We start from the raw sequence: 12105 nt of genomic DNA on the forward strand, positions 1-12105 counted from the left end.
AATTCTTGATTATAAGAATCATAAATGGGACAGAAAAGTATAAATCTTCGGCCAAGAAACTACTTTTGTTGGAAGTTTCATGCCAAATATTTTAATATGTTAAAACATCAAAATCACCAAATGTCATTTGTGGTAATATGAACTATGTTTATGTTGGACAGTCATTATAGATATTTTGTGTTAATTTAAACTCAAATTTACCATCATAACAGTCTCATAGAGTCATTATAGTGTATTTGTGGTAATTTAAACTCAAATTTACCATTGTTAATGTTTTTTTGAGTCATTACAGTATTATTGGTGGTAATTCAAACTCCAATTTTACCATTGTTACAGTTTTTTGAGTCATTAGAATATTATTGGTGGTAATTCAAACTCCAAATTACCATTGTTACAGTTTTTTGAGTCATTACAGTATTATTGGTGGTAATTCAAACTCCAATTTACCATTGTTACAGTTTTTGAGTCATTACAGTATTATTAGTGGTAATTTAAACTCAAATTTACCATTGTTACAGTTTTTTGAGTCATTACAGTATTATTGGTGGTAATTCAAACTCCAATTCACCATTGTTACTGTTTTTTGAGTCATTACAGTATTATTAGTGGTAATTTAAAATCAAATTTACCATTGTTACAGTTTTATTGGTGTTTATGTAAAAAAGGCTGTTAGAAAAATCATGTGGAGGTAAAATTTTCAGAAATCAGTTTACAACTGATAAAATTTCAATATCATTAGTTCTTCAACCTTTCCTGATATTTGTAAAATCCAAAACTGTTTTTTTAGTTTTTTCAAAAAATTTCAGTATCAAGTCTTTTAATTTTAATTTTAATTTTTAATTCTAATTTCTTTCAGTTCTAAGCCTTGTTTACCAATTTATTTCATTTTATTTCAACTTTTAGCAAATACACTGCATTGTTTGACAGTTTTGATGAAGTTCCTGATTTGGGAATGTTGAGTCAACTCAGCTGGTGAGAGGGGAAAATATTGTAAAAATGTTGCATGGTCGGAGTAAAAATAATTGTTGTACCAAAATAAATGGATTGGAAAATTCGCCCTGGCGTAAAAGTTTTAAAAACCGTACATTTCTATTTTGCATTGTGTGTTTTATAGAGAAAAGTGGTTCATGAAGTCCATGAAGAATTACTTTGGTAAAAACAGAGACAGGTATAGACTAAGAATAGTTGACAATTTGCTCAAAAATAATTTGATTAACCCGAGTTTTTTTGTTTTGTGCTTTTCGGTCTCTCTCTCTGTTCACCTGCACTACTTCCTTAAAGGGAAAGTACATCTGTAGTTTTGTCATCACTTTGTTCTGCACTCATAGTTCTCACATTTTGGCATAGAGGGCGTCACTATAGAGCTTCAACACAGCTGTCAGCATATCTGTCAGCTGGAGCTGTCTCAGAGAGGCGCCTCGGTTTTGGCTTATAGCTCCACTGTCGCGACGTTGGGTGAGACAGCCAATACCTCCAATTTGGTGCCAGTATCAGTTCCAATACCAAAAACTAAGTTTTGACAAAACTGCAGTTGGACTTCACTCGTAAACTTTCTTTACATTAGTGTGTAGTTTTCTGTACCAACCTTTAATATAGTTGACAATGAAGATTCGTGGTTGAACACTGGATTTTCTTGGTTTTCGATGCACAGTTTCATTTATAATGCGGGCAGTATTTCACACCCCATTTTCAATATTTCCCTCCTCTATGACAGGTGTGGCAAATACTCTTCTTGGGCGATTGTGTACTCCAATGTATGTGTGCATGCATGGGTAAACTGAATTTTAACAACTGCTACACCTAACCAGGTCTGAGGGGGTTTGCCGGGTATACTCTTTTTCTTGTCCTGGGGGCCTTATCTCTCTAACCAACTTAACATCCTCTCAAAATCGGTTGGATTATGTAATTCTGTTTGATAATCAAGGAATAGTAAAAGAACATGCATGATTTGATAGACGGAAGAGTGCATCAGTTTGAAATCGACACTCCTGTGTCAAATAGAAAGATTTTTCATTCATTTGCTTTTAAAATCGCTTTCCAGTGTTGTGAATTGATTTGTCTGTTGTCAGATATGATTGACCGTTTCCTTTCACTGTTATTTTGCAATCTGAGATTTGGCTGGCACCTCAAATCTTTCACTAGTCTCACATTATGATATCTTTACACTCGGTATTAAAAAACTGCGCAGAATTATCATAATATTCTACCTTACATGAGCTCGTGCCCTTAGGATAGTCTTCAAAGTTGGTCAAAAGCATTTTGTATATTTTCATATGAAAAGCAAGGGTTCTGTAGGTGACCTGCCCTATGAATGGACCAAGAAGTCAGACTGTGACAAAATTGGCATTGAGCACAACTGAGGTGTTTGTCTCCTTGGGATGGTTTTCCGAGTCGCTCACACCACCGTCAAGGCCTTTGCGTGCATTTCTAATTTTGAATACTGATATATCATTATTATTCAATTTGCACAAGATTTCTAATATCGCTTTCTCGTTGCAGTGACGAGAGCACAACGATCGGCATCCTCGACATATTCGGCTTTGAGAATTTCGGGAGGAATTCATTCGAACAGCTCTGCATCAACATTGCCAACGAGCAGATCCAATATTACTTCAATCAGCATATCTTTGCTTGGGAGTTGGTAAGTTCAGTATTACTTCAATCAGCATATCTTTGCTTGGGAGTTGGTAAGTTCAGTATTACTTCATTATTTTGAAGTGACTAGTACATAACCTTTTGGAGATGGTTAACTATTTTTGGTTGATCTAAAGACTAAGGAGCCTAACTCCTAATTTCAAGTGATCTTCTGCAGAATTGAATTGCAGGGACATTGAATTTCACTTTTTTGGGTATTTACAGTAAAGAATAGAAAATTCCAAATTCAGGTTTATATGTCAAATGAATGTAAAGATGATCATGTCCTGTCTCTGTTACAGCAAGAATACAAGAATGAAGGCATCGAAGGGAGTAATATAAACTTTGTTGACAACCGGCCTGTCCTGGACATGTTTTTGTCCAAACCGATGGGAGTTCTTGCCCTCCTGGATGAGGAGAGTCACTTTCCTAAAGCAACGGACCAGACTTTAGTCAGTGAGTAAACAATTGTTCTGAGCTGCAGTCCAAATCACAATTGACATCCCTTGATTCGCGTCAATTGGCACGCCACTGACGCGCTACCCGGGGAGTAGGTCGCATTAAGTTGCACAATGATATACACACAACCTTCATGAAAAATAAAACGCTAAAGGCATGGACGCACTTGGCAAGCAAGAATTTGAAGCAGAAGCGACGACAATTGTGACTTGAACTGTAGTGTACCTCCGGTGTTAGTTGCAGAGCAGGTGATAACCTACACCTCTATATGATAATACTGGCAACCGTACTGTGTATGACAACTAGCCAGGTCATGAGGAATAAAGCTCTTGCAAATACACTTAACACAGACCATTTGCCCAAATTAGGGGGTCTCAAAATTACAAAAAAACCCACCTTTTATGGCATCATACATCAAGTAGATATCATAATTATGCCAAAAAAAGATATATTTTGTTTTTCGATGTTTATTTACCAACCTTTTTCATCTACAGGCAAGTTCCACAGCAATATCAAAGCGGCCCAATACATAAAGCCAAAGAGTGACGCCCTCCAGTTCAGCATCAAGCACTACGCTGGCCTCGTCGAATATGAGGCGGAGAACTTCTTGGAGAAGAACCGTGATCGTCTTGCCATTGAGATTGTCAATATCCTGCGCCTCTCAGATGTCCAACTCGTCAGGACGTTGTTCCAGAACCCACTCTCAAAAACAGGTACATTTTGAGGTTGAGTGTTGTGTCTGTGTTGCACAATCTCTCTAGTTTTGTCTTTGATGAACGACGCACCCAGGCAGCTGAATTGTGAGAAACATATCATCAGCGCTGCTTACTTGGAGAGAGGAAAGTCTCTGTTGCTGTCAGTCAATCAAGTATCCCATGTGGGCAGTGCCCAAGGCCGAGTGTATGTACGACTCACGTAGTTCAATGTCACTGTTTACAATGTCACTTGTCATGAACGCACATTAATTTCATTTTCAGGCAGCCCGACTTATAAAACCGTCCTCTTATCACTCAGTAAATGTTGTTTATATCTCCATTTGCTTCCTCTATGCGAATTTCCGTGAACTGTTTTTGATGGTGTACATGTATCTGTCCTTGATATAATGGGATTTTTGGTAAGGGAAGGTTCAATCATAGCCTTCACACGGACTGAAAGTTGAACGTTTCAGCAGTGCTGCTTTACACCATCAAATACAGTTCAGGTCCTGGGTATATCCTCATAATCCTTAATTCATGATACATATGTGCGCAGTCTACTACTACTTTGCAAGCTCATCATAAAATTGTTTAAAACTTCTCCCATGATTATTTCTTGGTGATAAGAAAGAGATTGTATCTTTGGAGTATGGACTTCTCTTCAGTATCAAGTTGGTGATGAAAAGTTTGCTGTGGATATGGTGTTTACATCTCGTGTTTTGTTGGTGACCAATAAAATGTGGAAGAACGAGAAGATTCCTGATGATTGTCTGAATGCCTTATGCAACTGTCAATTCGTAGCTTGTACCCCCTTCTTAAGGGTTGACAAGAAATATCCCCGATATAGCGCTTCATGTAGTGAAGGCTTCAGGAAATGCCATGATCCTGTGTTGAAGCCTTACGAGCAAAGTGAAAACCTTGCGACCATAGCTTGTTGTGGTCTCTGCGTGGTATTGTTTAAGGAATGCCCCGGTTGATGTTAGAGCGGCATGCTCGACCCTTGAGTATGAATATCAAGGTGATAAGGTGTCGAACTCATGAGGAAGATGTAAAAGCTACAAATTGAAAGTTGCATTCGAAAAGCTGTGGGGAACACAGCCGGACCTTCGGGCGACAAGCCGCTTCATCTCCGCCACAGGACTGAGGTTATAGTACTTAGGCAGGTTGAACGCTGAAGAAGAAAAAAAGTTGCATTACTTTCTTGAACTGTGCTTCTAAATAAATTACACAAAAGAAACCTTTAAATGAAATGAGATGTAAAATGAAATATCAACTCTTAGTCTCTAAGCACTTCAGTCATTCCCATGCTGAATCACGAAACCTTTCTGTAGAAACCAAGGAGTGCACAGACTGCGTTACAGTTGGCCAATCCAGGCCAGTTGAAAGTACTGAATGGCCTTGAAAAGAAAAAAAGAACACACTTTTACTGAAAATGTGTAGGGGTATGCTTTGATAATGGTTTGAAAAGACGGTAGCCAGTAGACCAAATTAGTAGAAAGCCCAAAGGTTTTTGAGATAGCACATATAGAACCCATATACCTTTACCTGTTGGGGTAGGATAGCGTTGATAGAAAGTCCCATAAAGTCTGCAGAAACCCAAGATTGACAAAAAATGAAGTTATGTAGTCATGTTGTTGTGAGATAACGGTACATTTACACTTTTTGTAAACTGAACTACACCACAGGCCTGCTGTTACCAAACCAAATTGTTGGTTCATTAACTGTACAATGACTTACTCTTTAAAGAAAGATTGGACAAACTTCAATTGTAAGCTTTATAAATGTCACTTCCACTCCAGTCCGGATGCATTGCTATCTAAAGCTCATCTCCTGACTTCTCCATTGCAGGCAATGTTACTTACACCAGCAGCAGCAACCCTGGATCTAATAGCTCCAGTGCCATGACATCCCCTGGCAATTCTGCCTCCTCCACTTTCAGTGTGGGCAGTGGAAGCAAGGTACGTTCCTCAGCAGAACTGACGCGTCATTTGGTGCCAGAATTGTGCTGTTGTTGTTGTTAGTGTTGGCTTTGTTCACTTAAAAATAAAATTTCGCATTTACATAACACTTTTCCGATTACTGGTAAGCCTGATTGAAAACCTCCCGGAATACTCTGGAGGATGTTAAGCAACTATATGTTCTGGGCGCATCACCTTCAAACTCTTAACATGATAAGAACAAAGTGACTTGGAAGTGATTCGAACTCACAACCTCTGGGTCAGAAGTCTAGCACTCAAAATCTAGGCCACTGCATTTCCCTTTCTTCCAAGACAGAAAGCTTTGTTTGCCAAACAAGCCTTGATGTTCCTGCCAAGAAAACTCTAGTTGCCAAACAAGCCTTCTTCCTAACAAGAAAGCTCTGGTTGGCCAACAAGCCTTGATGTTCCTGCCAAGAAACCTACATGTAGTTGCCAAACAAGCCTTCTTCCTAACAAGAAAGCTCTGGTTGGCCAACAAGCCTTGATGTTCCTGCCAAGAAACCTACATGTAGTTGCCAAACAAGCCTTCTTCCTAACAAGAAAGCTCTGGTTGGCAAACAAGCCTTGATGTCCCTGCCAAGAAAACTAGTTGCCAAACAAACCTTCTTCCTTACAAGAAAGCTCTGGTTGGCAAACAAACCTTGATGTTCCTGCCAAGACAACTCTAGTTGCCAAACAAGCCTTCTTCCTAACAAGAAAGCTCTGGTTGGCAAACAAGTCTTGATGTTCCTGCCAAGAAAACTCTAGTTGCCAAACAAGCCTTCTTCCTAACAAGAAAGCTCTGGTTGGCAAATAAACCTTGATGTGTCCACCAAGAAAACTCCAATTGCCAAACAAGCGTTGAGTGTTGTGAAGAGCATGAGCCTGTTGGTCGTTTGTTGTCTGTTAAATATTCCCTAAAACTGTTTTTGCACCTAACAGTCGTTCGGCGTTCCCACCATGCTGCGTGTAAGTAACTTGATGTTGTCAGCACCAACTCTGTCTTTTCTGTGTCTTGCTTTTGTCTGACAGCTAAGTGGGGGAATGCCTCGATATTTCAAACTAACACTGGTGGGCCCGCCCCCTACTATGATATTTAAGGGGGGCCAGTGATAGTACTTTGTTTACAAAGCGACTCTCCTCTTTCAGTAATTGATTTGGCCCCTTCATTGATCCGATTTAAGCATTTGGTATGCTCAGGACAAAAACGAGACATTCCCTTTTGGGAGGCATCGCTCGGTTTTCGCTGTGCTTTTGCTTGATCATTTCTAGATTTAACGACAAATTGTACAAGGATTCTTTGAAATACAAAGCAACAGCATCATTTATCATTGATTTCTGTCTTTGTCAACTGTCTTCAGTCTATTCTTGCATTGTATGTTTGACAACTATCTTGGTGTCATTTTCTTGATGTGTAACTGCAAGTTAAGGTGGTGCGATTATAGCCTGTGTGCTTTAATGTGTACAATCAGCTGTTTTTAAACTGCAGGGACTATAATGGTACCACTTCCCCTTACACCCCAGAGAATCGATTCCCCAACTTGCTGAGTCTCAGATAGGCCATCCAACTTACCAAGATATCTTGTTCAAAAAAGGAAAATGTTTTCAATAAAGTTGGAAAATTTGCATACCTGGAGTTTCATAAAACTGATCTTTTGCAAACAGTACAGGGTAAACCTGACAGTTAATTGTCCTCGTAGTCCTGTGCATATGATGTCATATTGTCCTTCTTACCAAATGGACACGGGTTGTTTGAGTTAATTTACCACTGATCACACATTTTGGTTGCTGTAAAAGAGATGCACATATTTTCTTGCGCTTTTCTGATGACAAACTGCTTTGTAATGTACATTGTATTAAGTTAGAAGGCCTAGTTTCAGGCCATAATTCTGGGCAAGTTGGAAAATTTGTTCTCCAGGGTGATGTACATGTGCATGGTTCTATATCTCTTTTCCAAATTTTAACAAACATTTTACTATCTTCAAAAAATAACCCACTGTGGATCACAACAGAAGGTAGATGTCTTAATCAGTTTTAGAATAGACCCCTGATGTCTTAGCATTAGACTTAGATACAGTTTCTATCAAGTATTATCTGTTCTCATCAGTGTACCTATGTGTAACTTGCCAGAAATTGTGTTCAAATGTGTCTGCATTATCTGTGTATCATTTAGTGGCTTTTTACTTCAAATTCCCATATCAATATCGACATTCTTCGATTTTCACCATATTTCTGGTTGGTGTGCTATGCCTACAGGCGCTTGTCTCTCTAAAATTTGCCAGCTCTCAAGAAATTGTGGTCTTCTATCTAAAATTATATCACAATAATACCATTGGACCAAGTCCAAGCACATGCTTCACAAGAACGGATTTTTTTTCCTATGGAAATTATATTACTCTCTCTTATGCTGTTGTCTTTGTACCTAATTGTGTGTCCTCCTGCCCTATCTCAGACTGTACGTCTTGGCGTCCCAACACTGCTCAAAGTGAGTCACTAATAATTTAAACAATTTTTAGAGAAGTAGGTAGAGAAAAGAATGTAAGGAATGGTTACCCTCACCCCTGCCTTACCCCTGTTTCCCAAGGTGTCCGGTCCACACTTCTCAAAGTGATCCTCCATTCATTTCAAAATTTCTTTTATAGAAGTAGATAGAAGCATAGAATGGATATCCTCCCCTCCCAATCCCTCTATATCCCAACATAGAACACACAGTGGGGCCTGAAAAAAACATAGTTTAGTTTATTAGAATAAGGAATGATATCTGTGTTTGGTTCCTCGGTTTGGTTTGATAGAGAGCTTTAGTTTTCCCATGACTCCATGCCGTAACTTTAGAATGCACTTTGGTAAAATTGCAAATTGTTGTATAGAATGTATTGTAACTCTCGAGCTTTCAAAAGAATGTTTATTAAATCAACGCCAGGTTTCTATTCTATTAAATCTAGCTAAAAGTTTAATTTGTGCGAGGTTCAGGCTCAAGTGTTCCCGACTTGAAAATGTTGTTTCTATCAAAACAAATTTGCTATAGTTGAATAGCAAATATATTTGTCCTCTATTTAATCCAAACAAAACTCTCTCATTGTAAGAGGGATATATGCGTCCTATTCAATGGAGGTGTTATTTAGAGGTTTGTGTTCAATTGATGTGGAAATACATTTTCAAAGCCAATAATTTAAAATGTTACTCTTTTTATAATGCTCTTACTTTATTTTGTAGCCGGGTTCCGTGACCTCTAGCCAAGGTCGCGCCCAGCAGACCGTCGCTACGTATTTCCGCTACTCGTTGATGGATCTGCTTTCCAAGATGGTGGCCGGATCACCTCATTTCGTGCGGTAAGTGTAATACAGTAGAACCTCTCTAATAAGGACACCCTTAGGACTGACCAGTACAGTCCTTAATAGAGTAGTGTCCTGCTTAGAGAGGTCAAATTCAATGGAAACAACCAATTCGGGACCAAAACTAGTATCCTTATACAATGCCCATAAGGCTGTCAATTCTTTAAAGAATGAAATGAAACTTTCTCCTTTCTTCAGGTGCATCCGTCCTAATATTGAAAACTTGCCCAGTGACTTCGACCATGACAAGGTGCTTGTACAACTGCGTTATACAGGCGTTTTAGAAACAACGAGAATACGACGTCTGGGGTACTCGCACAGGATACCTATACCAGAATTCCTGAAGAGGTAAGATCCTTAGGGCACTTGCGTTAGGACCAAGTCACATTTAATTTGTAATTGCAAGTATCATATCCCCTGTCTGATACAATTAATTTGTAATTGCAAGTATCATATCCCCTGTCTGATACAATTAATTTGTAATTGCAAGTATCATATCCCCAGTCTGATACAATTGATTTGTAATTGCAGGTATTATATCCCCAGTCTGATACAATTAATCTGTAATTGCAGGTATCATATCCCCAGTCTGATACAATTAATTTGTAATTGCAGGTATCATATCCCCATTCTGATACAATTAATTTGTAATTGCAGGTATTATATCCTTGGCTTCATATACCACGACAAGGTCCCCGTCAACAGGGAGAGCTGTACCCAGTTACTCAATAAACTCAACCTTGCCGACTGGGCTATCGGAAAAACTAAGGTTGGTGCCTTATTTAGCTCGGTGGTTTAGGGCAAGTAAAAGGTCCTTTTCTTATCATTTCGTTCCTAATCATCAATGGAAGCTGTGATCAATTTGAGGTACTGTGTATGTCTTGTCAAATCAAGTTGAAAACACCAGGATTTAAGAGCAATAACTTATCTCTAGTGCTCTTGAAGTATTTCTTGTCCATGTCGCTAACTAAATGTGTAGTTTCATATATCGGGAACTATAGCTAAGGGTGAAAAGTACATACATGTATATCCAAATTTTTCAATGGAATCAAGGCTTAGACCCTGCTTCGTTTTGAGGTTGGTTGACTATCCATGAACATGTCAGACAGTCTGCTGATGAAAATTTAGATTCATCCTTTCTTAGTTATCGCTGCTGATGGATAAAACTACACCTATCATTTCAAATAACTGCGTAGATGATGAATGACATCTCCTCCTCTTCGTAGGTTTTCCTGAAATACTACCACATCGAGGAGCTGACAAGACAATTTGAAGAGTTTAACAGGAAGGTTATCGTGGCCCAAGCTCTTGTGCGGATGTGGCTACAACGGGTCAGGTTCAGGAAGGAGAGGCAAGAATTACTCGACAGTGCTCTTACTATTCAACGAAGTAAGTTTTAATGAATATTGCCCAGTGATTCATTTAATACAGCATCCTATTCCTTTCCCCTCAAATACCATGAAGTCATATTTTTTGGGAAGGGTTTTCTGATTCAGTATTTACATATAGTATTTACTTCTAGAATACATATGTGACATTAACTTCTAGAATGTAGCATTTACTTCCAAAATATAGCATTTACTTTCAGAATGTAGCATTTACTTTGATGATTTTCTTAGAAAAACCTGGTCACCTGGTTTTTTTTCGCTTTTTATTTTCAAATAAGAGGCACCTTCTACCAATTATTTTATATTTTGTTAACATCACCTCTAGTTAGTCATTCACCCCAATTTCTTTCTATAGTGTACCGAGGTTGGAAGGCGAGGACGAAGTTCTCTAGCATGGTGGGTCACCGTACTAACGCAGCTTCGGCAATCCAGGGCGCAGTGCGCGGTTTCCTTGTTCGGCGGCGTTACAAACCCGTTATCGACAAACGAAAACAATCCGCCGTCATGATCCAGGCTGCGTATCGTGGATTTGTAACGCGGAAGACTTACCGTAATGTGCAGGGCGGTGTGACGCAAAAGGCTTTGATGATACAGGCTGGTAGGTGGCGTGACGTGTTCGTCTGTGCTGTTGGTGTAAATTCGTTAAGGTTTGATGAAAATATATTTGCAAGGTTGCACTGCCTCGCGACTCCCACACCTACTACAAGTTGTGAAATATCATTAAAGTTGCACCTACTCACGAGAACCAAATGGCATGATGTGGAAAGTAGGACATCGCCTACCACTTCAACGCCATCAAGTTTTTTTCACGTTTTAGTTTACTTTTATAGTGGACGGGAAAACCCAGCACAGAAGAGTCGGGGCGTGGCACAACCTCTCTGTTTCCCTGACCACAGCTCATTACCATTCCAGCTTCCCCATCAGCGCCCTCGGATGCTGTCATTAGCAAACCTGACAAAAACTTAAGAATCAATTCAAGAAACATTGTTCAGATACGTATTCTGATCAACTCTTCATCAAATATTTTCTGAACCGCATGAATTTTTCTCAGGAATGTATGCTTTAGATGTTGTCTGCTCAAGTCTGTCGTTGAGTCAAAGTTTCGCGCAACTTTCAATGTCTTTTCCCTTCAGCTTGGAGAGGCTTCAAGGCCCGTAAACAGATGCGGGTCATGAGAGCGAAGCAGCGACTCAATGATGAGACGGCGGCGGTCGTCGTCCAGAAACATTTCCGCGCCTGGAAAACGAAGACGATATACCAGCAGCTGTGCATGTACAGGTCGCAGAAGGAGACGCAACTCATATATTTTGGGCAGCAGGTTAGGGCAAGATTTCCTTTGAAAATTCGATAAAGCATTCCCTCTCATCTTCCCGGAGCTGAGGCTTTGACTCTAATTGTGTTTTACCTCAATCGCACTGCGCAACATCAAAGTCATGTTTTTAACGGATTCTGTGCAGTGGGCATTGTGCACTCTGCACGTTTTGGAAAGACAGAATGTATAGTTCACCGTACTGCAGCCATTTTGCTGTGTTTTTATGTTTCCATGCATTGGAATTCAGCTTGCTCCCTAAAATTCTTGAAGCAATTTAGTAAAAAATAATGGAATCTAGGCCATTTTGCCTTTAACAAGAACTTCTGA

The 12105-nt window shown here is 39.3% G+C and overlaps 1 protein-coding gene across 13 annotated transcripts in view; it reads left to right on the forward strand.

The window, feature by feature from the left end:
* LOC135499917 (myosin-IIIa-like) overlaps positions 1–12105 on the forward strand; it is a 48914-nt gene that overhangs the window by 18485 nt on the left and 18324 nt on the right. For 7 of the 13 annotated variants that reach the window (XM_064790966.1, XM_064790975.1, XM_064790974.1 and 4 more), the window contains exons 16-29: positions 904–972; positions 2500–2641; positions 2937–3090; positions 3588–3806; positions 4071–4106; positions 5637–5746; positions 6689–6715; positions 8199–8231; positions 8960–9075; positions 9277–9426; positions 9736–9847; positions 10305–10467; positions 10822–11064; positions 11600–11784. In XM_064790966.1, the coding sequence (XP_064647036.1) occupies positions 904–972; positions 2500–2641; positions 2937–3090; positions 3588–3806; positions 4071–4106; positions 5637–5746; positions 6689–6715; positions 8199–8231; positions 8960–9075; positions 9277–9426; positions 9736–9847; positions 10305–10467; positions 10822–11064; positions 11600–11784 (1759 nt within the window). The remainder of the gene's footprint in view (positions 1–903; positions 973–2499; positions 2642–2936; positions 3091–3587; positions 3807–4070; positions 4107–5636; positions 5747–6688; positions 6716–8198; positions 8232–8959; positions 9076–9276; positions 9427–9735; positions 9848–10304; positions 10468–10821; positions 11065–11599; positions 11785–12105) is intronic. The other 6 variants (XM_064790979.1, XM_064790970.1, XM_064790969.1 and 3 more) reach the window with 6 other exon arrangements.

The sequence above is a fragment of the Lineus longissimus genome, chromosome 15 (assembly GCF_910592395.1).
Source record: "Lineus longissimus chromosome 15, tnLinLong1.2, whole genome shotgun sequence".
Taxonomy (NCBI): Eukaryota; Metazoa; Nemertea; class Pilidiophora; order Heteronemertea; family Lineidae; genus Lineus; species Lineus longissimus.